We start from the raw sequence: 26,584 nt of genomic DNA on the forward strand, positions 1-26,584 counted from the left end.
CCTCTCTGGATGCCGGGAAGATCGATTTAAAGGCCCCTGTGTCGACCCGCATCATCCTGCCGGAGACGGTGTCGCGGACGTAAAAACCTATTGTTTCTGAGCCCCTGGGTTTTTCGGTTGCCATGGTGGTTTGTCCTGCTGGCTGCCGCCACCCCCGTTTTTTGAACAGGCGAACGAGCAGGGCGGCAGGCAGTTTCGGGCGTCCTTTCCGAACCACTTGTCGTAGCGACAGAAGCCCGGGGACTTCCATCTGCTGTGGTTCGGTGGACGTCTGTTGGCGACGGCGTTGACGGGATGCTCTACATCCTCTTCCAGCTGGACGGAGCTGACCGACTGTGTGGCCGGTTTTAGCCGCTGTGAAGCCTTGACGGAGTCTGTAAGATGTTGCGCCGTCTCTATGAGGTCCTCGATGGGCATGGTGTAGGGGTGAGCAATTTGGTTGCTGACCTCCGGAAGGAGTTGGCGAAGGTAGATTTCCCGTGCGAAGCTTATCTCCTGTCACTTCTTTGTGCCATTAAAATCTGGCAGTGACAGGAGATCCACGACCATGCTCCATGCGTCTCTTGAGTTCTCTTGAGTTGAGGTCGTGGCGTGGGTTAATGGCAAGGTCGATAACACGGGTGGCCCGCTCGGCGATGGGCAGGGAGCAAGCTTCGAGGAGGAACTTTTTCGTGGCGCTGTATGTGAGGGTGTGTGTTTTGGGTACTCGCGAGATGAGTTTTCTGTATACGTCCTCCGGAAGGGCGTTGAGCACTGTGTCGACCTGCAAGATTTCGTTCGTCAGGTCCGCCACCCTGAAGTGGCTCTCCACCCTGCGCAGCCACATCGTTGGGTTCCCCTGTATAAAAGGCGGTAGCTTTACGGTGAGGGCGGCCTGCGATTGTGTTGCCCGGCCATCGTGTGTTCGGGGCGCTGGTGTGGGTGTGGAGGTGCAGGAGGGCCTCGATGCAGGGGCGGGCGCGGGTGTGATGGGAGGTAGGTAAACCTCCAAGTCCGCGAGGTCCGCGTTTAACTGCATGAAGGAGGGGATACCCGCGTCCATGCTCGCTCCTTTGATCTCTTACTGGAGTGGGGCACTCGCGTCAGAACGCACTTTCGTGCGCCATGTGGTTCCGCTAGTGACGCTGGTGGGGTACGCCGACGAGAGTCAGCACGCTCAAACGCTGGTTACAGCGCCGTGTTTAGGCTGCTAAGAGCGTTTTGGAGGACTCCTGGAGCCAAGACTAAGTCGCCGTGTCGGTCCGTTAATGGCTCCGGGATACTCCAGGGGTCACCACTGCAAGAGGTGTCAAAGAAACGAGCAGGTAAAAGTTACTGCTACTTTATTACAGATCCAGGCAGTTTATATAGCGGCCGACTGGCGCCGGACCGCGGAAGACAATGGTATTGACTGTGACCTGAGGTCGAAACAATTAACAATAATATGCAGTGAACGAGTACAATTTACTATACAAAACATACAAAACAGTCTTGATGCCTGTGAATGAAGAAACATACGATACATAATGTGTGACACTTGTACAAATACGTATAAAGTAAAAATGGTTAAAAATGCGTGACCTGGCACGTTTTAGGCGTGACTAATTGAGTGTGAAGAAAATGGGAAGTCACCAAAGAAAACATGCTCAGCGGAGACTTAATTCATGGCGCCTCCGAAACACTTCGCTGACACCGATGTGGTGACTTTACAACAACACCTTAGTGAAGGTCGACAAAGGTCGACAACAAAGGTTACCCAAGACAACTCAGTGACACATTTGTCACCACTGACAGGAGTAATAATGACAAACTTCCTTTTCTTGACATACTCCTAAATTTTCCTGAAGAAAATAAGGACATCACAGCATCCATAAAGGTCACAAGCTCCAAGTACTGCCTCAACAGTGTCAGCGAGTGTCTAACAGGACACCATGAGTCCACCAGTGAGTGTTCAATATACCGTAAGTGGCCGCTACCAGTTAGGAGCTTAAGAGATCTGCCAGGCAACTTGTAGACAACAGCTTCGCTAATAGCATTGCTGATAATCCGTACATAAACAAGGCCTCCATCTGTCTAGAGAGTTATTATAGACAGGCTCATAAATACTGGCCAATATGTCTGCATCTCATGGGAACCTTATATCAAGAAAGAAAACCCCCCAAAAAATTACCAACATAAGAAATTTGTTACACAGCACAAACCTTCCACATCGTGGGTCTATTCCAGATATAGTAATTGTATCAACAAATACATGTATGCCAAAGCGAGCATAGATTTACATCCCTCTTTGCGGTCACTTGAATAACATTCTAATATACCGTTTGCAGGTTCGAACCCTGCCATGGCCAACTGAATCTCTTCATTTGGATCTTAAACTTTTAAATTGCAAGTTTATCCAAAAGGCTTCTGAGAAATTCTGCCACTGTCTTTCCAAGGTTTTGTCTTTCACAAATCTCCACACATCTCCAGACTTCTATCTCACTGTTCTCATTCAAGTAGGTCCGTTTTTTCCAGTTCTGGTTGCCACATGAACCCAGATAACACTATCCTGTACTATTCTCCGAGGAGTTGTTCGAAGAACATGTCTACAACATCTCCATCTCCCTTTTATCATTACTTCATATACTTCTGGAATCCTGTAATTTACCATATGGTATGATTTCTAACTATCCAGCTTAATACTCTTCTTCAGGCTTTAATGTCATATCGACAAAATCCTTTACATACTGTATATTTAGTTTCAGTCATACTATGATCCATGTTATAGATTAATAGAGATCATACTAGACTTCGTGTGCAATTTCAGCCTGATTTCCAAATCCAGTTCAACCTGCCCACTGTTTGCCTTTTTAGTCTGTCTCTAAATTCCAGTTAAAGAAAACCTGGACTGGACATAGTTTTTTCCTAATATCTGAAAGTTTCAACTTCATTTATCCTTCCTCATTCTTGTGCTATTCCATCCCTTTGTGCATTCGATGTCCTCATTGCTTTGATTTTTATGGAATTCGTTCCAAGTCCCAACTCTTTATATGCTTAATGAATTCTATTAAGCAAACTTTGTAAATCTTGTGATGTTTCTGAATATTCTAAGTCTGTTAGTGTTTTCCAATTTTAAATCCAACATGAACAATCTCTTCCATATGCGACTACTCTCACTATAAAATCTATGAGAAAGGCAAACCAAAAGGTGAAATAATATTTCTTTTAGCATCCCATTATTCACTGCTAATTTACTTGACGTCATCTTGCTAACCTTAGCATTGCATCTATTTCGTTCATGGAATTTTACAATCAGTTTAACATAATGGGATTGCCATAGTGACACAAGACCTCCCATGATATTAGTATGTGGATGCTGTCAGATGCCTTCCCGTGATGAACACAGCCATCAGGTCGTGTATGTGTACTTTCATCAGGCATTAGCATCGCAGGATGCAGTCAACTGAAAAAAAAGTTAAACCTTAGAGAGAGAGAGAGAGAGAGAGAGAGAGAGAGAGAGAGAGAGAGAGAGAGAGAGAGAGAGAGAGAGAGAGAGAGAGAATATTTGTAAAAAATTTTTAAAAAGTACGTACTGTACCTTTATTAGGAAGCTAAAGGGTGGAATCTCTTGATCCTGTAAACAATGAAGATACAGTTTACCATCTTTCATCGAGAGAGCTGCACATCTGTCACGTCCATCGACAGAGGATACCGCAAAACAATTTACCCGAATTAATTATTTTCTTCCAGGTATCCGGGTCAGACCTAAGTTGATCCACCTATGGAAACATGACATTTTAGTATGGTTTAGAACACATAGCCTATACTATAACTCATGAAAGAAAATAATTTCCTCCAATAAGTCCGGTATACAGAAATGTTAGTTTGTAATAATTCTCAGTGTCTTTCCCTATATGAATTAAATTCTTTATAATTTTCCTTCCTGTCCCTCGAATTTCCTACCTATAGACCATTCTCTTTCGTTTACAAAACTGACACAATCTTTAAAAGAATATAAAAACACTTCAGATTTACCGTTTCACTGAAATAGTAGAAGCAAATTTTTTCATAAAACACAAAATTCATATTTAAACCACAAACATATTATGTATATAAACTCTTTCACTCAAGATAATTTATAGTACCGTACTGAAGACCCATATTTGTACAAAGCCATTTTTGATGATAAAAATCATACAAAGCAATAAAATCATACAGTTCACGCTTTCATTTTAAAATGATATAAATGTTATTCCTTTGACAGGTCTTACACGTGTTAATAAAAAAAAAAATTATCATCATTGTTTCAATGCCGTGTGATGCTAATGTCCTCTGTGTAACTGCCACTTAGGTCTTTTTTACGAGTAATCTCCACTCTTTTACAGCCTTCCTTCTCACGGTTCTCATCCAAGTAGGGCTGGTCTTCCAAGTCTTCTGGTGTCCACAAGAACCCAGCTGACAGTCAGGTACCATTCTCCACTGGACTGTGAAAAGGACATGTCCGATCCATCTCCATCTCCATCTCCCTAGTATCATTACCTCATCTGTATATGATTCTTCCATAATTTCCCTTATGACATCATTCCTGACTACCCTGACATCTGTCTCCTAATATTCTTCTTAAAGCTTTCTTCTCAAATCAACAAAATCTTTTAGACAGTTCCATTGTCATACCGGGATTCACGTCCATATAGCAATACAGATCATACTAGACTCATGTATAATCCTAAACTCATGTATAATTTCATTCAGCCTACTCATTGTGTCATTGGGCTTTATTAGTCTTTCAAGAAAACCTGTACTAGATATTGTTGTTCATTCATATTTACAAGATTCAGTCTCATTCAGCTATTTTCCGTCTAATGCCATTTTATCCCTTTGTGCATACAATATTCTGCTCTTATTATTTTTGTTCTTAAGTTTTTTTTAGTCCCATTCGTCTAGATATAGGATGCATTCTATAAAGCAAGCTTTGTAAAACTTATGGGGTTTTACCTCCTGCCAAATTTCTATTGTAACGCCAATCTAAAACCCCTTCCATCATCAGCCAATATTTCATTCTGAAATCCATGAGAAGGGCAAGCAGCAAAGTTGAAATAACATTCCCTTGTACCATCCCAATATTTTACTGCAAATTCACTTAATAAAACCATATCAAAATGATCTATGCATCCACTTCATTCATGCTTAATTTCATCTGACATTTAACAAGACTGCCATAGTGGCACAAGACCTTCCTTATTACTAGTTTGTGGATGCCTTCAAAAACCTACTCATCATGAACAAAAGTCATCAGAAGGAGATTTTATAATCCCATAAAGTGCCGCACAATGTTATAACACAGCTATTTCAGATCTACAATTCCTGCCTTTTCTAAACTACCTTGTTCATCTCTAAACCTTCGAACAATTTCTTTCTACAGTGTGCCTTTTGAGAATAAACATATTGAATATTTTCATTATAACTGATGCAAGTCCAATGCTTATATACCAGATTCAGTTCACCTTTCTTTGTTACCCAGTCATCAGATTCTGTGTCCTCATTCCCTGTTCTGCAGGAAAGTCTGGTTAATTTATTAAGCACCATTTCAGTTTCAGCTAAAATCATCACTCCAGTGATTCCAGCATAACATGGAGTTTTTGTCTTCTAAGTTATTGTACCTCAGTAGAATATATGTATAGGTATATACAACAAATAACCATGAATAAAAAGCCGTGACTGTTCGCTTTGCAGTAATGCTGTGTGGGTAGAAAAACGCACTGGTAATGCTGTCAGCAGTTCATATAGTACAATGAGAAAAGGATGTTGGAGAGAACAGCCTCGGATAATCGCATTTTGGGAGGAAGGAGCAGGAAAGCAGAGTGGGGAGCTTTCACGACTTTCATCACCTCAAATGCAATGTCATATAAAACGCAGTTTTGTTTATCACCTTCGAGCTGCTGATAGAGATGCGTTATGTCTACAATAATATCATAGAAGTTTTGTGGTTGGGAGAGCACATGTGTGTTTGGGAGCTTTCGTGACAAAAGCAACATTATACAATGTTATTGTTTTATTGCATTCTGAACTTCTGATAGCAATGTGTCATGAGTACACCATGAAAGTTTCATCCTCTCATTGGCTTAAATTTGATAAGAAAATCCTCTCCCTCTCACTCCCGTCATTTGCCTCCGTTGGATAACTCCAAGAGTCCGAAGGTGACAATGAATTCAAGAGTGCTTAAATTTGCAATCAAAATAAAAACACACAAAAAAAACTAAATTGTAGGTTAAACATAAGAAATTTACGTATTACTTGACTAACAAAACTCTGAAAAATAAAAATAAGGTGGCATGTTATTGTAATTTTTCTCTTTTTTTTATTTCAAAAATACTTTGTTTTATGTCTTTTTAAGATGAGTGATTTTGAAATAAGCTTTTCTGAAGTTGACTAATCAGTGAACTGAAAAACATGAACAGATTACAGAGTAACACATCGGTATAAACTGCCTACCCGTGTTGAATCACAACTTTTCTTGTCCATCAGTGTCTGTCTGTCTAAGCGTGGGAAAGTGTAATATATATTGCATCACTTTATGAAACATATCGTTCGGATCGTTTTTCCTTTTTTTATTTTCCATACAATAATTAGTTTGAGCATTTTTTATAATATGAAAACTGGAATCAATCATCACAAGTAAAAAATAAAACTGCAAGAAAAACCCTTATTTTATGCAGGTTTTTAAATATTTTGTCCGAATCATTATGAAATATTTCATTCTGTTTAGCTATGAAGTCCTACCAACCATGTTAACAGAAACAGAGTATCGTCTGTATAAAGAGCCGTTATTTTACGCAAATAATACGTGAGTGGAGTTTGGCATATCCAGTGTTATCAGATTATCATCTGTTTAAAGATCTTTCTGTTAAAAACAAAAAGTTATTTTAAATTAGCAAATAGGATATAATTATAAAAAAATGTTATATAATTTATAACTTCCTTAAATTAAATACATTTCTCTTGACCGAAGGATGGTGAAATGCATTGAAGTGTGTGGTTCGGTTCGCATGCCTGGAACTCCGAATCTTGAGGAGACTGGTGTTGATGCACGATAACTTATAAATCTTATATATGCCAATTTTCTTTTTAATATCATGAAAAAAACTTCAAATTTATTTTTATAAATATGAAGGAGAAGCCGGATATATCAAATAAGGAAATTGGGAATATTGTTTTTCTTATAAATGAATGATTTAATGGAAGTCACATAGGCCTAATGAATGCCAAGTGGTAACGACATGTGTGAATGGAGTTATCGGTGCGTTTGGGAGTTATGCTGGCGTCACACATTGGCGATTCAAGACTGCGACCGTCGTAATTTGCTCATTACGACGTGGTTGGCAACTGACTGGCATCAGTGGCGGGCCTCGGGCCCCCCCCCCCCACAAAAGAAAAATCAGCTGATTACGGCACCGCAATGTCATACATAATGAACATTTACGACAGCAGTGAGAATGTTGAGATGAGGTTATGAATGTGCGTAGTCATATGCGACAGTTGCTGGTGGTTCAGGCCATGCCAACATTGAACAGTTTTTACAGGACGGCGACGTCTGTGAAGGCATGACAATCCATGACGATTTATGCCCGACTTAGTTCCGTCCCGTGCCGACAGACGCAATGGCAGCGCCATGTGTTGTGAAAATGCCTTTTTGTAATAACTTTGAAAATGAAAACAAAGCATTTCCAGTAGCATTATTAGAGAACAGTTACAAGATCTTTTTTCTTTTTATTATTGTATGAACAATAACAAAAAGGAAAAACAGGGAGCCAGAATACACTACTGTGCATCCCCACTGCTGTGGGGTTGCTAAGTACAAGGGTACGTCGTACTGGATGGCGCATGTTGACAATGCTAATTATGTATGACGTCATCAAATGCTGACCCCGTCTCGTCAGTCATGATGACATTACAACACAGTTGCTCATGTGGCATGACATGGCGACTTTTGACAGTCATCGTGGCTTGACTGTGTAGGTGCTGTGCAGCCTTGCGCATACGGCATCACTTAGTGAATGTCGCCAAACTCGGCAACGTGGTTATGAAGTTTGCTGATTTTGGTCATACCTAGAGCATAACCGTGCCGTAATGAGCAAATCACGATGGTCACAGTCTTGAATCACCAATGTGTGTGATGCCAGCATTACACTCAGTATCAGGATGCGAATATATTCATAAACTAAAACTGCCTAGAAACCCCACTTTTACTGATTAAATGGGATAAACCAAATTTACTGTTGTTCTTTAATTATATACTAAAGCATTTATTGAACTTTTATTAGTTGATATTTTTCTACTAAATTATTTTTTTAATGTTACATTTCAACCTCTTGCTCACTACAGATATTAATAATATATGGAAATACATTATTTTTTTTTTTCTGTTTTACCTCATTATGGAGAGTATAAACATTTTTCTCTCAAGGAGTGACTAATTCAGACCACATCCATATGGTTTCAGAATAAGGTCAAATGGACAATTCGAGAATGCCATTCAATATTGAAATGATCAATGATATACTTGCATAATGGTTGCAAAAGAAAATATCATTGGTTATGTCAAGAATTTTTCGACGATACCGAGTGGACCGTATAAATTTTTGTGATTCTTATCCTGGATGTTACAGGCTTGGGATGTGCAGTTCTAAAGACATGACAACAAACCTCAGATTCAGGTGCTGGATCATACAAACTAGCTAGATTTTTACAATTTTATTACAAAAATTAAACTCTACTAGATTTTTACAATTTTATTACAAAAATTAAACTCTACTAATGTCCTAGCTGTGTACATTTACTTTACATCTAACAACAACGAAACTAACACAAAGTAGCAACAAACATGCTAACAAGTTGGCCTCGTGGCCAAAGGAAACACACAATATTTTAAAGGCAGAACTAACAGCACTTCATGAATCGCGGCAATTCGCAAAACGCAGTGTAATCTGAGCACAGAAAAAACTAGAATGCCAAAATTATTCTTCTACATTAAGAATTACTATGATCACTTCTGGACATGAGCAAGTTACACTGAAGTTCTTAAATTGGAGCAAGAAAAACACTTACTTAATTGGAAACAGAATTCTAGTCTACCTTCTCTGATCGCTCGTTCCTCTGACACACTCGGCGTCTTTTTTATTACAAGGATTACTTTTATATAGTTCAATAGTTTATCACTCTGTATACACAAAACATAAGCAAATTCTCTGTGGTATAATAAAAATCCTCCCCAGATCCCAAAAAATTATGTTGGCTGAGGCAGAAAAAAACTTCCATTCTTAATAAAAAAATTAAAAAAAACAAGCATAAACAATGAAAGAATAATAATGATTTAAATTTCTTTTGTGTGAGAATAATATATAGCTCGGATAACAGATTAATATCAGTTTGCTAGTTACTGAGAAACTGTCACCATGGCGCATTATCTGTGCATTGAATGGTAGTGTCTGTGCGCCTGGCCCACCGGGCGAGTAGTTGCCAGATACCTCTTGCTGAATATAGCTATATGCCTACATACAGAGAACTGATGCAATATTTTAGAACGTGGCTGTACAGCTATGCTCAAATCTGAGGCGACATGATCCTTTTTGTATCGCCGAAAATCTCACACTCAACGTAACATTGCCAAGTATTATTAAACTATTTTCCCTATGGTTATATAAATATGATCCCTTTTATGCTCCAATGACTGGAAACTTATATCTACTATATTATTATTCTTAACACTGCTAGCATGTTCTAGAAATGATATAATGAATAAGCAAATTTGGTTGTGATTATTAAGTAAACATGTAAAACAGTATTTTAATTTAAGATTTTCTTACCAACAAAGCACATTATCATTCTACTCTTGACTAGTTTCATGGAAGAGCCTTTTCTTGTATAATGACATACTAAGTAGTGCTTCCTGGATACGCTGACCAACATACACTGTTTTGTATTAATGACATTTATGGAAACAGGTCAGAGCTATTCTACCAAGGTCAGGTTATGCTGTTCACTTTCATTCTTGCACACCTGGCCTCCAAAGTCCAATAACTGGCAGAAAATGTTCATTGTAAGTGTTGTCTGAACTCCCTGCAGCTAATGTGGAGGCACTTTAGTTTATAGAGTTTTGAGTTCATACTAAAATATTCATTTCTCATGGTATAAAACCAATCTCCTTATAATGGCCTGAATATTTATTTTGAGGGAGGAAACCTGGTGATTTCTTGAAGTTAACCACAGAGGATATGAACCTGTGAACTACTGAAAGAAAGTGTGAAATCATGAGGAACAAGAGGTCAGTGCAATTTTACTAAGGTCAGGTTATGCTGCTGCTTACTTTTGTTCTAGCATTTCTGGGTTCCAAAGTCCCATCACTGGCAGAAAATGGTCATTCTATGTGTTATCTAAACTCCTCACAAGCAATCTGGAGTCAGAAGAAGGGTGCTCCATATTATAAATCATGGGTTTGTACCAAACTATTATGTTTTCAAATATTTTCGTTTTGGTAAAAAAAAAATCACTTTAAAACTACCTGAATAATTGTTTCAGTGGGAGGAAACCTGGGGCTTTCCTGAAACTGGCCCTTGAGGATTTGAACTAGTAAACTACTGGAAGGAAGTGCCTATTAGTCAAGACATTCTGATGACTAACAAAGGACCATGAAATGGGGTAGTATATTGTTAGTAAAATTATTGGCTGTACCGAGTAAGAATGATACAATAGAAACTAGATGCACTTACTCTCTTCATGTAGCATAGAAAACAAGCACCCTCGCTAACTTTCCTGCATTAAGTGACCAGGATTAGAAGGTGGTGGATGAGGGGTTAGAGTCAGGAAAACTCTACCCTTCTCAGAGGATAAAACTTTGCCATCTTTCGCAGGGTGACCAGTCGAGGGCAAGTCAAAGGATTTGTTGATTAAGCTGCACCTGTGGAAAAATACAAAGTGCCCCAGTGCAGTGAAACTGATAAGAGAGCCTACTTAAATATTCATATTCCTTTTAAAAGTCAGAGTGCTGGATGCTTGATCTCGAGATGTACCATTACAGATAGATGGGAACCTACTGGATCTTGGTCCAAACAGACTGACTGATGGCTGTCGACTCTGATACTCATCCAAAACTGAGTAAGGAGATCAAGGAGAGCCAGCGTATAAACTTCGTGCCCACAAGAGGTGGAAAAAATCAATGGAGATCTCTCCCAAGAGCACTAAGGTTGTGAAAGCACTGGAGAATGTGCTGGACAAGGGTGTGGTACATGGTCATACCTACTTCCTACTGAAAGTGAACATTAGGGTGATCCTGACCCATTACTCATGCCTACTAGTAGCCTACAGGCTGTTCATGAAGCAGAGAGCAAACAGGGTGAGCATACCCACTCCACTGCAGCCTAACAGAGCTGCAAGGTGGAAGGCTACCCTGAGCTAGGCTCAAACCTTGGGCCAGAGACCCAAAACAAGAGGGTCATGCTATATCTTCATGGTGTTAGCATGAGAGCGCACGATGGGAGGGCAAAGGGGCAGTCCTCATGTCCAAGTGGGCATGTGCTGAAGCACTACCCCTGCCAGAGATATGATGTTCACAAGGTGGGGAACTGGCACCTCTGCTTCTTTGCCAAGAGGAGGAGCAATAGGGAGAAGTCTGCCCAGACTACCCCTTCTTCTTCCTATATTGAGGAAGGGAGTCTGAGGAGAAGAGGAGGCAGACAATACGCAAGTAGAAGACAATGAAATCAATGATGAGGATGAAGAATGGCTAAAATGGTACTTAATTTTTCTGCTTTTTCTGACTCCTCAGTTGACTTACACACAGGAGGGGTGATAGAAGCTGGAGGGAGAGAAGTTACAACATCAGTTTGCTAAGCTACAGACATCATCACAGCTACTGGGAGATGACAACAAAGTGCAAGATAATGACAACAGTGATGAGGAGGATGAGAAGGAAGAAGAACAGCGAGAGCGTTTCATATCTCATTTAAGGGTCTTTGCAGCATCGCTTCGGCCCCTAGCGCAACCTCTCTCATTTTGCTATTTTTCTTTTACTGTACCTTCATTCATATTCTTTTTCTTCCATCTGACTTTCCACCCTCTAAAAATTGTTTTCTAATGCAACTGCGAGGCTTTCCTCCTGCTACACGTTTAAAACCTTCTTACTGTCAATTTCCCTTTCAGTGATTAATGACATGACAGGTCCCAGCAGTTGGCCTTTGGCCTAAATTCTATATTCTTTAGTCAAATGAGTAATTTAGTTAAAAGCCTTCCGTTACTGAATTGTCTCGTACCGAATTGTCCGGTATCAAATTGTCCTGGTACCGAATTGTGGGGGACCAAATTGTCTGGTACCAAATTGTCCTATTACCAAATTGTCCGGTACCAAATTGTCCTATTACCGAACTGTCCGGCACCAAATTGTTCGGTACCAAATTGTCCTATTACCGAATTGTCCGGCACCAAATTGTCCGGTACCAAATTGTCCTAGTACCGAATTGTCCGGCACCAAATTATCCAGTACCGAATTGTTCGGATGCCGTTCTGCAGCATGCAGCAAAGAGAGAAGCCCAGAAGCATTACAAAGTGACCAGGGTATATGCATGGGAGAATGAGGAACATGATGAACCATGGAACCATGGAGAGGGAGAGAGAGAGAGAGACAGAGAGAGAGACTCCTTGTACATGATGATAGGCTCCCTAGGGCAATTGCCAGTGAATGGTGATATTCCCTCTGCAAAGGCTACTACTATCATTCTACCTTCTACTGTAAGAAACAGAATTTGATGTAACAAGTGCTCACACTTCCAAAATCTCTCTCTAATGAGCACAAGCTGGATGAGCCAATAATGCTGGCAGCTTTGGTGACATTGGCATCAGTGGAGCAATTGCTCGGCGCAGCAAGCATAAGGTAAGATGAAGGTCGGCACATGTAAAGAAACACCTGCACTCCATTAGGGAAGGAGGTATCATTCATCTGTTCATGCTTACTAGAGTAACTGTTTAGATATGTTCTGCCTTGTCTGCTTTTGAAGATTAGAAAAGTGACTGTTTTTTAACTGCTCGATTGGGTTAGATTCATGGAATTTAGGCAAAAAGACCAGCACCAGGCCCTTCATTTACCTGCTCTTCCAATGACCTTACAGTATAATTCCCACTCTATCAAGGATAGTGGACAGCAATCATGTTATAAAAGGTAATAAGGATAAAATATAGATCGTAATGTTCTCATTTACCTCATCCAATATTACATTCAAAGAGTGAAAATCTTGATAATCCTTTAATTCCTAAGTATAATGCAAAACTGGCCTGAACTAACAACTCTTGTGTACTTCCTAAATAAAACTTTTTCTGACCTGAGTTATCCTACCACAGATCCCATGTAAGCTCAGTAAAAGAAAAACGGTAAGACATAAAAATTCCAGCTTTGTTATAAATTTTAATTAAGCTGGAAATAAGAAATAAGAAAAATGAAAGATGAATTTCAGATTACAGAAAAAAATATCAAAATACCAGGCTATTACTTAGAAAGTAATAGCCTATTTTACATACTTACAGTGACTGACATTTTACCATTGCAGAACACAGTTAGCTTTTCCAAAATTGTGAGATGGTTGGTTGACTTAACAGAAGCACAGAAGTCCTCATCACATTTATGATAGTCCTTTTCATCTACCATTGCCATACTCTTCACTAGTGCCTGTTATTTCATAAAGATTATTCAGATATAAGACTAATAATATAGCATAAACAAAATCAAACAATTTAATCATTCTAGTCTCAAATGACTGATATGGATGACCTACATAACTGATGGGCTCAAGTTTTGGGCATAACCATAACCATATTAAATTCTTACATAATTTGTCCATTAACATCAAAATAAAAACTTACCTTCTGTGCAAGTGCAATACTAGGGTCAGGAATCTCTGCATGACATTTGCTTAGACAACTGGCAAGGTCACAAAAAGTTTCAGTTATTTTGGCCACAGCAGCGGAAACAGCTTTATTACTGTCTGCACAATCTAGTTCAGGTAAATTAGCTCTCATGTTTTTGTTATAAATTATTACTTGCTTCTGTGTTTCCTTTGTCTTCTCTTGTTCTTCTGTCATTTGTTTTATAACAGATTCGTGCCAGATAACATTTTGTTGCAACTTTACAACCAATTCTTTGTGTTTTTTTATGTTGTTCCCTAGAAAATCTTGATACTCTGACAACTGTCTCTCCAAAGCCTCAGAAGAAAGAAGTTGATTAAGGGCACTTGACTTCTGATAATCAATCATGTCTTGCACTGTTCTCATTTTGTCTGGTGACAGCAGTTTAGAAATGGTGCCATGTTGCTTAATTTTCATAAGTGAAATGCACCTTTCCAAACTATAATTTATTGCAATTTGTGATGAATCTGAGGCTACAAAGTTTGCATTGCACTCTGGGCATGTAAATCTGCCATTCATAATTAGCTTGCTTATGCAGTCAGTGCAGTAACTATGGCCACAGGGCAGCATACGAGGTCTTCTTGTTTCTTCATCATAAACTTCATAGCACAGCTGGCAAGTATCAACATTCTCCATTTCCTGCAACAATATGAATTAAATCGAAAATAAGAATATCATATTAAACGTAAATGATGCTACATCTCCATTAGATAGGCAGAATAACATTTTTTTTTATTTCCTTCTGCTAGCAAAGCTAAATCACACATTCTTTTGGTTTGTCTGATGCTACTGACTTTTATAAAGTTCGAATGGTAATACTATATAACATTTTACTATAGTTACAGCTACAGCAAGAGAACAACTGTAAGAAAAAAAAATAAAATAAAAAAAATAAACACGTAAAAAATGCGCCGAAGTTTCTTTGGCGCAATAGAGTTTTCTGTACATTTTTATAATCAAAGCCACCGAAAATAGATCTATCTTTCGGTGTTCTCGGTATAATGCAGTATGAGCCACGGCCCACGAAACTTTAACCAAGGCCCGGTGGAGGTCTGGCCTATATCGTTGCCAGACGCACGATTATGGCTAACTTTAACCTTAAATAAAATTTTTAAAAAATACCGAGGCTAGAGGGGTACAATTTGGTATATTTGATGATTGGAGGGTGGATGATCAACATACCAATTTGCAGCCCTCTTGCCTCAGTAGTTTTTAAGATCTGAGGGCGGACAGAGAAAGTGCGGACAGAAAATAAGTGCTGACAGACAGACAAAGCTGACACAATAGTTTTCTTTTCAGAAAACTAAAATGTCGTGGTGAAGTCTTATACGTTTACATTTTCACAGCTCAGTTAGCCTAAATGACTTAAATGAGTTAATTGCTGACAGAATATGGGGCCGAGGGTTAATTAGCATACACTTTTAAATTCAGCCAAAGAAATATTAGATCCTTGTTAGCAGAGTAAGAACATTTCTTTTTCCAATAAATTGGCAACATCAAGAGGAAATAAAGAATAACACGTAGCTATATTATTTTTTGCGTAAACTGTTAGAGAAACGATGAATAACAAATAGAGAGGAACCATCTCTATTCTTCCCACAAGGTTATAGATGTAGCATTTCCTTATTAATGATTCAAAAAGATCATCAGGAACATATCCACATTGAGTGATTAACTTTGACTTTGTTGTTATACGATTCCATTTTTTAACTGGTGCTTCAAAATCAAACCAAACACGAATTACCCTACCCAGAGGTCACTGGATGCCACTGAAACATAACTCTAGCTGTAATGATGGCATAACTGATAAGTATCACTGTTTTGCCATTCCACTTTTATGTAAAATATTGAAAATGACATTGTACACAGAAGAATATAGGAATTCTGTCATAAATAATAAGCAACTTCCCTTTATACTGCAAAAAATGTAATGTATGAGAGGGAAGAACAATAAACAGTCTCTTTGAAGTGCGTTTGAGAAAGTACTGTCTTAATTTACAAAAGAACAAGACAATAGTAACTACAATTTATACTTTCATAGAAAGTAACTATATATCTAATAAATTTCCTTTGGCTCAGTTAACATTAGGAAAGACCGCTCCAAAGCAGACACCAGCCATTTGTGAAAACTGCAACGGAGTTATCATGTTTGGAGGAATGACATAAAAATAATGATTTTATTGCCTCATTGGACATTTCACTTTTTGTCGAATTAAATATCTACAACATTTTACCTCTGGAAGGTTGGGGGGGGGGAACTAACCGAATATCTAGCTGGCAAAGTCTCTGTCTTTGGCATGTTTAATTGCCTGGTTATACGTTTTACTCTAAATGCAAATGGATGTGGTTGCCTGGGGTGATTTTCATAAAAATGCCAATGCCTTTCATTTCTGATACAAATGCTGGTTAAGGACATATGGAGCTTCTGAAATCTGCACCAGCTCCGGACCAGCAGACATTAACAATGAAGACCCAGAGGCATCTTACAGGTGTCTACAAGCATGCTCTCAGTGGGAGATGATCTAAATGCTCCTGTAGTTAATCTTACTCCTCCATGATAAATTGAATTAAGCATTTCAGGGCTATTAGGCTTTGCTGAGGTGTAGACTTTACACCCATAAGTTAATTTTGAAAAGACTAAGGCTTTGTTTAGTCTCAGCACCTGAGTTCTGTCAGCACCCTACAAAGTGTGGGACAGAACTCTCAGGACATTCATTGTTTTCAAGTATTTTGTCTTAATAGATTTCAGATGTGGAATCCAAGTCAGCTTGCTATAAAAAATCAACCAAAAAAACCTTGTTTCACCAACACATGGAATTCTCTGACCAGGTATAACAGATCTGGATCAAGGTGGAATCCTCTTATAAGGCAGAAGTGCATGGTTACCGTTTTACTAGCTGAAAACCTAAAACCATTCATCTCAGCACACTTTACTATATTATCAATGCTAAGCTGATGGCGGCATTCAGTTGCTGCCATCCTCGTTGCTGCAAAAGATACTGAAAGGTCATCAAAAAAAAAAAAAAAAGGATAAGTTGCATCTGAGTGAATTATTTTAGATACCCCACTGATTGCCAGGGTGTTTCACCAACATATGGAAGTCTCTGCCCATGTATGAACAGATCTGGATCAGGGCAGAATTCTCTTATAAGGCAGAAGAGAGTAGTTACTGTTTTACTAGCTGAAAACCTAAAACCATTCATCTCGGCCCACTTTACTATGTCATTAATGCAGAGCTGAAGGCAAAGTTAAGCTACTGCCATCCCCATTGCTGCAAAAGATATTGAAAGGTCATCAACAAAAACAAAAGATAAGTTACATTTGGGGGAATTATTTTGGATACCCCATTGATTGCCAGGGGTATCCTAGGTGAGTTACACAGCATTATTCACGATTCTACTGCTGATCATATTTGTATAATTGGGGACCTTAATTCTCACCCCAGAAAACAATTTTATAATGAACTTACTCGCTTCTGTCAAAATCACGCTCTCCGAATTAGTGACGTAATGCTCCTCCCTCCCTCCTCCTATGCCTATGTGCAGAACAGAACAGACACAGTTACAACCTCCTGGCTGGACCACTGCATCAAGTCCCCTCAACTTCGTGATTCTATTGTGACCTGCAACATTCATTACGATCTTGCAATGGGCTATGATCACATTCCCTTTACAAGTGTCATTCAGTACCCCATCCCTCCCTACCGTGAACCCCCTAACTGATCACCCACCTGCTGTAATTGGGATTTTAAAAACCAACAGAAAACCAGGTCCTTTAGGGATACCATGGAAACCAGGCTGCGGGCAATAGCTCAACCGGCAGACGCCTTACTGTGCACTAACCCAAAATGTAGGAATGATCATCACAGGAGAGATCTGAAAGAATTCTATTCGAATACAATTTCCGCTATGCTAGCCTCCGGCAGGGATACCTTTAGATCTCGTCAAGGCAACTCTCGTAATGTACCTGGATGGAATGACTTGGTTAAAGATCTTTATACATTCACGAGAAATGTTTCTACTGTGGAGGCAAAATGGTAGCCTGAGGGAAGGACACTTAGCACTGCTAATGAGGCAGGCAAGAGTGCACTTCAAATTTGCCCTTAAGCATTGCAGACTGAATGAAAAGCAACTAAGAGCTGATGCAATGTCAAGAAAATTACAATCTGGCGATTACCCCTGTCTTTGGAAGGACATTCAATCCCTAAATCCCAAAACTAAAAACCTATCACAGAGAGTAGGAGAAGACGTCGGTGATGAAGCTATCACAAGAATGTGAGGCGATCACTTCAGCACTACCCTGAATTGCATAAACAATCAAGACTCCCACAGGGAAGTAAATAACCTCCTTACTGATAATATTCAGTTTCATTTCGCCTATCGAATTACGCCATTTAACATCAGCGATGCCATAAACACCTACCTAATAATAAATCGCCCAGCTGCGATGGTATGCCTGCTGAAGCTTTCAAATTCTGCCATCCAACAATTTACATTTTGCTAGCTGCTCTGTTCAATGCGTGCCTAATTCATCAGTTTCTCCCAGACTCCCTACTCTAAGTTCACTTAATACCATTAATAAAAAACAAGTTAAAGGATACTTGAGTCTGTTCTTCTGGTGAGACTTCTCCCCTTTCTACACAATACTGACAACCAGTTCAGCTTTAAAGCAAACCATTCAACTAAGTTAAGTATACCTTAGAGTTTTACCAGACCACTGAGCTGGTTAACAGCTCTCCTAGGGCTGGCCTGAAGGATTAGACTTATTTTACGTGGCTAAGAACCAATTGGTTACTTAGCAACGGGACCTACAGCTTATTGTGGAATCCGAACCACATTATAGCGAGAAATGAATTTCTATCACCAGAAATAAATTCCTCTAACTCTTCATCAGCCGGCCGGGGGAATCGAACTCTGGCCCATCGAGTGACAGTCTGAAGCTCTACCGACTCAGCCAACAAAGGGCTAAACCACTCAACTGACACCTGCATCTACATCCTGAAAGAATTGCTGAACTATTACCTATCATCAGCCTCTCCTGTTTTCCTATGTTTTGTAGATGTGAGAAAAGCATTTGACAGAGTAAACTACCTGAAACTCTTCCTGAAGCTGCACAAATGAGGCACACCTCTATATATAATTGGCATCTTATGTTGTTGGTTCTCCACACAGCAATCCTGTGTCAAATGGCGTAACGTACTATTGTTCACCTTCTGCTCCCTAAACGGGCTGTAGCAAGGGGACATTCTCTCTCCTTACCTGTTTAACACGTACACAGATGCCCTGAATGTCAAACTGAACTCACTCCCAATTGGATGCACCATCAACGAAACAACAATAAACAACCTCTGTTACACCGATAATATGGTTCTGATTTCCCCATCAGTGCAAGGTCTCCAGCGACTTATCGACACCTGCCACCAATATGCAGAGGAATTTGATATCCTATACAACGAAACCAAGACCCAGTGCATGTTGCTGCTCCCGACATCACTTAAGCATATTGCAGAACCATTAATTTTCCTCTGAAATCATTGTCTGGAATTCGTGCATGAATTTCCATATTTGGGCCACATTATCACGGACGACCTAAAAGACACGGCAGACATAGAACAGAGGTTTGCCTTCTGTCACCGAGAAACGAAACTGCTGCTCTTCGGCTCGTACTGCTACAGTATATATGAGTGTTCCCTTTGGATGAACTATACCCGAGAGACCATGAGATGTATCACTGTTGTTCACAATGACATTCTAAGAAGCCTCACAAACACTCCTCGCTATTACTCCACCAAGCAGATGTTCATAGAAAACAGCCTGGATAATTTGAAAATCATTGCGGGGCGAACAATGTCCAGTCTGATCACCCGACAGAGAAACAGCAGCATTTCACTCATACAAAGCATCCTAAGCAGTGAGGCAAAAAGATCTAAGTTGTGGGAAAGATGGAATAATGAGGCGTCTGTTCCTTAAATGCCTTATTCTCTGTTTTTGCAATTATGAAGTGTCATCTCCAGAATCTGTCGTCATTATTATTATTATTATTATTATTATTATTATTATTATTATTATTATTATTATTATTATATTTCTACGTTTCTTGTTATTTTTCGTATTTTTAACTCTTATTATTTCTGTGCTTAATATCATTGTAGAGTTTTGCAATTTTCAATACTCGTATTTAGCCTTCTGGATCTGATTTCTGTAACCACCTAAGATCCCCATATGGAAATTAATCGTCTGCAGTCTGTATTTTTAGTGTTATAATTTTTAATGTTTTTTTCTATTATTCCCCATATAATTACTGTAATTACCATTATTATGAATTCTATTTTTTCTACTTCATCAGCAACTGTGTGGATACTGCCGATAATTATTTTTGTCATGTTACATTATGTATCTTGTGAGGTCAAAGAAGACAGAACTGGGTACTGACTGATTTATTACCTGGCCATAAGGTATACATAGCAGCGTGTGGACAGAAACATGGTGCATGACCCCAGGTCTCTGTGACCTGCACGCTGAGTGAGAGCAATTTGTGTTTAACAGTCAATGAAATAACAATAACCTTCAGATAATGTACATACAGTGATAAAATATATATTGGCGAAAAGGCCAGGAAATTCTACCTACAAATATATACATGAGATTCTTGCAGTGTTGATAGATGCGATACATGATTTAATTAATGGGTAGAGAAGATGCCTTTACAAGTACTCCCCCCCAAGACAATTCTTATGAGATAATGATTGGAAGATCTGTCGAACGTTAATCACAGTGTCTTCTTGGGAGCAGGAGCTGACCCCGAGTTCTTGATATCCGCAGTTGTGGGGTTGTTTCGACTGCTGAGTCGTCCAGCGGTTTTGCCGGGAGGATGACATCCTTAGTGCAGCCCTTGGGTCGTCCTCAGCCTCGTTTCAGGATACCGATCTCTTCATCTGAGGTCTTGTTTTGTGGAGGAATTCTGGGACATCTGCCGGTTTCCTCCTGGGTTCCGCTGTCCATTAGGAAGGCTGGCTTTAACCTGTCGATATACATCCAGTCTTTCCACCCGTGGATGCTGACGAGGTAGGCCTTGGATGTTCTACTGACGATTCGGTGTGGTCCTCTGTATGGTCTGGTCAAGGGTAAGAGGTGGGCGTCGTTCCTCATGGAGATGTGTGTACAGGTTTTCAGGCCTTCTGGGCTGAAGTTATGGGTCCTGTCCACAAAAGTCTTCCGGCAGGGCACGAAACTTCTTTGCAATTTCTCTTAGTCTTGGAAGAAATGTATCCTGGTCGTCCAGCTCCGTGGGGAAGAATTCTCCAGATACGGCCAATGCTTCACCATAGGCTTTTTCTGTGGGAGATTCCTCGCTGTTTGCCCTTGGTGCGGTGCAGAGACCCAGCAGGACCCAGGGCAGCTGCGCCTTCCAATTCTCATCAGTACAATGTGCCATTAGAGCTGCTTTCAATGAGCGGTTGGTCCTTTCCACCATACCACTGGCCGCAGGGTTGTATGCCGTCGTACTATGGAGTGTTGTCCTCATCAGGCGTGCCAGGGAGACCCAGAGTTCTGACAAGAATGCTGGGCCCCTGTCTGTAGTTATATCGTCCGGCACACTGAAACAGCTTATCCAACTTGATAGTAGAGCTTCCGCGCAGGCGCTTGTTGATGCTTCTACCATTGGGGTTGCTTCCGGCCGTCTTGTGGAATGGTCTATGACTGTCAGGTATCTGTCATCCCATGATTGCGGCAGAGATCCTACAACGTCTACATGGATGTGCACAAAATGCCGTCGATCCAGATTTACCTATTGGCACGTCTTCCCACTTCAGTGCGGTAGTGCCGTGTGGTAAGCTGCCGTTTCCGGGTCTGCGGCCTGTTCCTTCACTAGGTCTTCGTAGTCTATGCCCAGGTGGACTGAATTTATTTCAATCCTTGATAGGACATCGGCTACCAGGTTCATCTTGCCGGGGATGTAACTGATGGTGCATCCGAATTCGGAGATAGCAGCCAGGTGCTGTTGCTGTCTTGCTGACCATGTGTCTTCCGCCTTCATGAAAGCATGTACCAACGGCGTGTGGTCTGTCAGGATGGTGAATGGGCTGCCGTCCAAGAGGTACTTGAAGTGCCGCACGGCTTGGTGGATTGCCAGCAGTTCCCTGTCGAATGCACTGTAGCAGATCTCCGGCGGCTTTAACTTGCAGCTAAAAAATGTAAGCGGGAGGGGGGGAACCATCTACTATCTGCTCCAGCACGGCTTGCAAGCGACATTGCTGGTATTGGTGGTAAGTCTCGGGGGGTGGTGGGGTCTTGATATGTTAAGGTGGTGGCTTTGGCAAGGGCTGCCTTTGTCTGTTTGAACGCCTTGTGCTGCGGGACTTCCCAAGTCAGTGCTTTTGGCTTCCCCTTCAGCACTCCGGTTAGGGGATACATGATGCAGGCAATGTCCGGTACGAATTGTCGTTAGTAGTTGACCATGCTGAGGAACTCCTGCAGGGACTTGATCATTTTTGGTGCTGGAAATTCCTTCACTGCATCCACCTTGGAGGCCATGGGGGACATCTGTCGGAGAGACGTTGTCCCAGGAAGTCTCTGACGACCAATCCTGACGTTCTCTCCTGAAGGCGTTTCGGCACAGCCCAGACGTGACCCAGGTGCTCCTCTGGGGACCTGGAGAAGATCAGGATGTCGTCCACATAGCAGACACAGAAAGGAAGGTCCCCCAAGATGCTGTCCATCAGGTGTTGGAATGTGGCCCCAGCGTTCCTGAGGCCGAAGGTGGAGTAGGAGAATGCTTTCACTTGCTGACATTTCTTGGCTCTTACTGACACTTTGCTGATGTTCTTCTGATGTTTCTGCTGCGCTTCCTGGCATCTTTCTGACGCTCACTGAGGCTTCTTGCTGCGTCCCGAACGGCGTGATGATGGCTGTCTTCAGAATGTCGTCGGGATATACTGGCACCTGAAAATAGGACTTGAGCAAATCCATTTTTATGAATATCTTGGTCCCGTACAGGGCTCCTGTTAGGTCCTGCATGTTTGGCAGGGGATAGTGGTCCGGTGTTGTCACTAGGTTCAGCTGACGATAGTCCCCACATGGCCTCCAGGAACTGTCTGGTTTCTTCACCATGTGGAGGGGGGAGGCCCATGGACTCAATGCCTTTTTGAAGATACCCATCCTTTCCACGTTGGCGAATACTCATTTAGCATCCTGAAGTTTCTTGGGTGGCAGGCGGCGGAACTTGGCATGTGTCGCCAGGCCTGTGGTGGTGATGTAGTGATGGCTGCCGTGCTTGGCCTGGGTACCTGGCACCTGATGCAGTTCTGGCTTGAAGACATCTTGGAATTCGTGCAGGAGGGCACTGTATTTGTTCAATGAGATGGAGCATATGGTGGGCATTCCCGGTCAGGAGGAGAGCGGTCGGGAGCAGCAGGTTCAGGTATCCAGCAGGTGTTTTCGACCGACGTCTACCAGAAGTCCATGTTGTGCAAGGAAATCGGCGCCTAGTAAGGGAAACTTGACATCCACAATGATGAAGGGCCATTCATATTTATGGTCCAGGAAGGATATTCTGTGGGTCCGAGTTCTGTAGCAGTGGATGGGGCTTCCATTTGCAGCCACTAGTGCGGCTGCAGTGCCGGATGTGCAGTCGTGGTCCTCCCCCGACGGCAGAAATACCAACTGCATAGCCCCTGTGTCTATCAGCATCCATCGTCCCAATATGATGTCATGGATGAAGAATCCTACTGGCTGGGATTTTCTAAGGTTTGAGGCCACTGCTACTATGGGTGGCCACCTTCCTAGTTTTTTGTGAAAGAACAGGGGCTCTGCAATTCTTGGCATCCTTTCCAAACCTATGATGGAAGTAACACCAGGCAGGACTTGTCCTCGTCTTCTGCTCCTGCGGTGGCGCCTTCTTCCTGTATACCACGTTCATGTCCCCCTCTCTGGCTTCTGCCTGGAAGGGGTGTATCCAGGTTGTCCGGCTCCGTGGGGAAGAATTCTCCAGATACGGCCAATGCTTCGCCGTAGACTTTTTCTATGGGAGATTCCTTGCCGTTTGCCCTTGGTGCGGTGCAGAGACCCAGCAGGACCCAGGTGTTGCGGCATGCTTAGAGGCCTTGGTGGCCTCGTGGAGTTTGTGTGCGAGGCTCACCAATTCGTCCATCAAGAGCACATCTGCTTCCATGATTTGTGCCCTCACCTCCTGTGGAAGGTACCGCAGGAATATTTCCCACGACAAGCTGATCTCCCTCCTCCATCCGTCTGAGTTGAAGCCTGGCAGCATCAGGAGACCTCGTAGTTTGTCCCAGGCATCCCTGGGTGATGCATCCCCCAGGGGCTGGTTCATCAGGGGCTCCTTCTGGGATGGGCATGGAGTACGTGTCAATGAGTTTCTTTCACAGGTCTTTGTACTTGACTTTGCCCGGCTGCGAGTCCAGCCCTCCTCCAGCAGCATTGTCATGGTAACGTCCACTTTGGTTTCCTCATCCGTGACTTTAGCTACATGGAAATGGATGTCTGCCCGCAGGAACCACGATGTGGTATTTTGCCGTGAGAGTGGTGGCAGTTTCATCTCCTGGGTTATTGCTGCCTTTGAAGGCGCGAGGGGGATGCAAAGGTTCTGTGTGTCCTCGGAACGACTTTCTACCTCAGTGTCTGACATTTTGACTCACACCAAAACGCGAAATAAGCACCATATTTAGTCCGTTAATGGTGTTTGGGGCTCGTCAGAAGTCAAAACTATACGTTGTGTGGTTCCGTTAATGACTTCTGAATACGGTCGATGTAAATCATAAATGGCAGGGCCAAACCATTCGAGAATGCCAGAACGTACGTGAAGAAAGTATGCCATAATTAGTCCGTTAGTTGTGTGGGTGTTCTCCAAAGAAGGAGCTTTCAGAGGTCTAGACTTTGTCACTGTATGGTTCCATTAAAGGCTCTCTGAAGGTAAAGCAGCCGTGGTGAGTCCGTTAATGGTGAAGCCAAAACTGCTGTGCTTACCGTCACTCCAGTGTCACTAGTTGTGAGGTCAAAGAAGACAGATATGAGTGCTGACTGATTTATTACCTGGGCATAAGGTATACATAGCAGCGTGTGGACGGAAACGTGGTGCCTGACCCCAGGTCTCTGTGACCTGCACACTGAGTGAGAGCAATTTTATTTGTTAACAGTAAATCAAATAACAATAACAAGAGACACAATCTACATACAGTGGTAAAATATATATATTGGCGAAAAGGCCAGGAAATTCTACATACAAATATATACATGAGATTCTTGCTATGTTGATAGATGCGATACATGATCGTAATTAATAGGTAAAGAATACGTCTTTACAATCTAGACTGTGTGTATTGTATTTGTATCATCCATGTATATGGCCCAGAGCGGCAATAAAGATTATTATTATTATTATTATTATTATATTACATTATTATTATTATTATTATTATTATTATTATTATTATTATTATTATTATTATTTAAAAATGTGATGCCATCTTGTCATTATTGCCAAAGGCAGTATTTAAAGTGTATTATTTTTTTTTTTTTTTTTGGTACTGATCTGTTCCCCGGGAAGAGCAAGGTTGGTTGGTTTGGATTTTGCAAAACAGAAGAGAAACAAAAATCAATAAAGAGAAAAAATAAATATGTAAATAAAAAAAGTATAAACTTTTTTGTGTTGGATGTAAGACGGGTGCAATTCTCTTGTAACTTTTGGCTTGTTACACGCGTCTGCTGGCCCACTTAGATATAGTTAACTTTAATTAGTCAAGTCAATAACCGCGAGGGACTAGTCTCGTGGCGGGATCGGGCGGGGACCGCAGCTTTGCAGGGATGCAAAGGACTTGGGAGGGAGTGCTAAGTCATTTTAGAGGGCTTGTGAGAATCTCCCTGGGGTCCTGAGTGCCGCAGGACGCCATAAGGGGGACAGGCCAATGATCATCTTCTCTCAGACATAGAAGGAACCTTCCTCCCGTCCTGAAACCCCCCAAAAGTTCATTGGGATATAGTGTTACCTTTCCTAGCACTGATTGGCTGATACGGCTAAGGAGAAGTGCCAGAGCCAATCATCCAAGAGAAAAGAAATCGGGGGTTGTGAGGAACCAGAGGACTGGAGGAGAATGACCAAAGGTGTCCCCTTGAAAAAGTCAGTTAGGTTTCACTCAAGGTAAGAGGAAGTTGTACATTCCATTGCTGCCTCCACTGGTTTCCCCCTCGGCCTCTAGCTCGTGTTTACTGTAGATTTTAGTTATTTTCACTCTGGCCCTTATGTAAGTTATTCTAGAATATAGTTACTGTGTTAATTTGAACCATAGTGTTTGATTTCTGCATAGCCCAGCATGGCCCTCAGTAAGATTAGAATCCCACAAGACCCAGGTCGGGGTCATATGTATGTATATGTACATATATATACAAATGTATATGTATGTGTATACATATACATATAATGTATATATATATATATATATATATATATATATATATATATATATATATATATATATATATATATATATATATAAAATATATATATATATATATATATTTATGTATATATATATATATATATATATATATATATATATATATATATATATATATATATATTATCTGTCCGACCTCTTCCTTGCTTTAATCGAATACCAAAAGATTTATCTTTGTTAAAGTAAGAGGGAATACCATGTGGGAAG

The 26,584-nt window shown here is 41.1% G+C and overlaps 1 protein-coding gene across 9 annotated transcripts in view; it reads right to left on the reverse strand.

The window, feature by feature from the left end:
• LOC136845714 (uncharacterized) overlaps nucleotides 1-26,584 on the reverse strand; it is a 334,649-nt gene that overhangs the window by 77,865 nt on the left and 230,200 nt on the right. For 8 of the 9 annotated variants that reach the window (XM_067115897.1, XM_067115893.1, XM_067115891.1 and 5 more), the window contains 3 exons: nucleotides 13,864-14,544; nucleotides 13,526-13,669; nucleotides 3,557-3,737 (listed from right to left, as the gene is read on the reverse strand). In XM_067115897.1, coding sequence (XP_066971998.1) covers nucleotides 3,648-3,737; nucleotides 13,526-13,669; nucleotides 13,864-14,544 — 915 coding nt within the window. In that variant the 3' untranslated portion in view covers nucleotides 3,557-3,647. Of the gene's footprint in view, nucleotides 1-1,465; nucleotides 3,422-3,556; nucleotides 3,738-13,525; nucleotides 13,670-13,863; nucleotides 14,545-26,584 lie in introns of those variants that run through there. The other variant, XM_067115894.1, reaches the window with a different exon arrangement.

This window comes from Macrobrachium rosenbergii, chromosome 14 (genome assembly GCF_040412425.1).
Source record: "Macrobrachium rosenbergii isolate ZJJX-2024 chromosome 14, ASM4041242v1, whole genome shotgun sequence".
Classification (NCBI taxonomy): Eukaryota; Metazoa; Arthropoda; class Malacostraca; order Decapoda; family Palaemonidae; genus Macrobrachium; species Macrobrachium rosenbergii.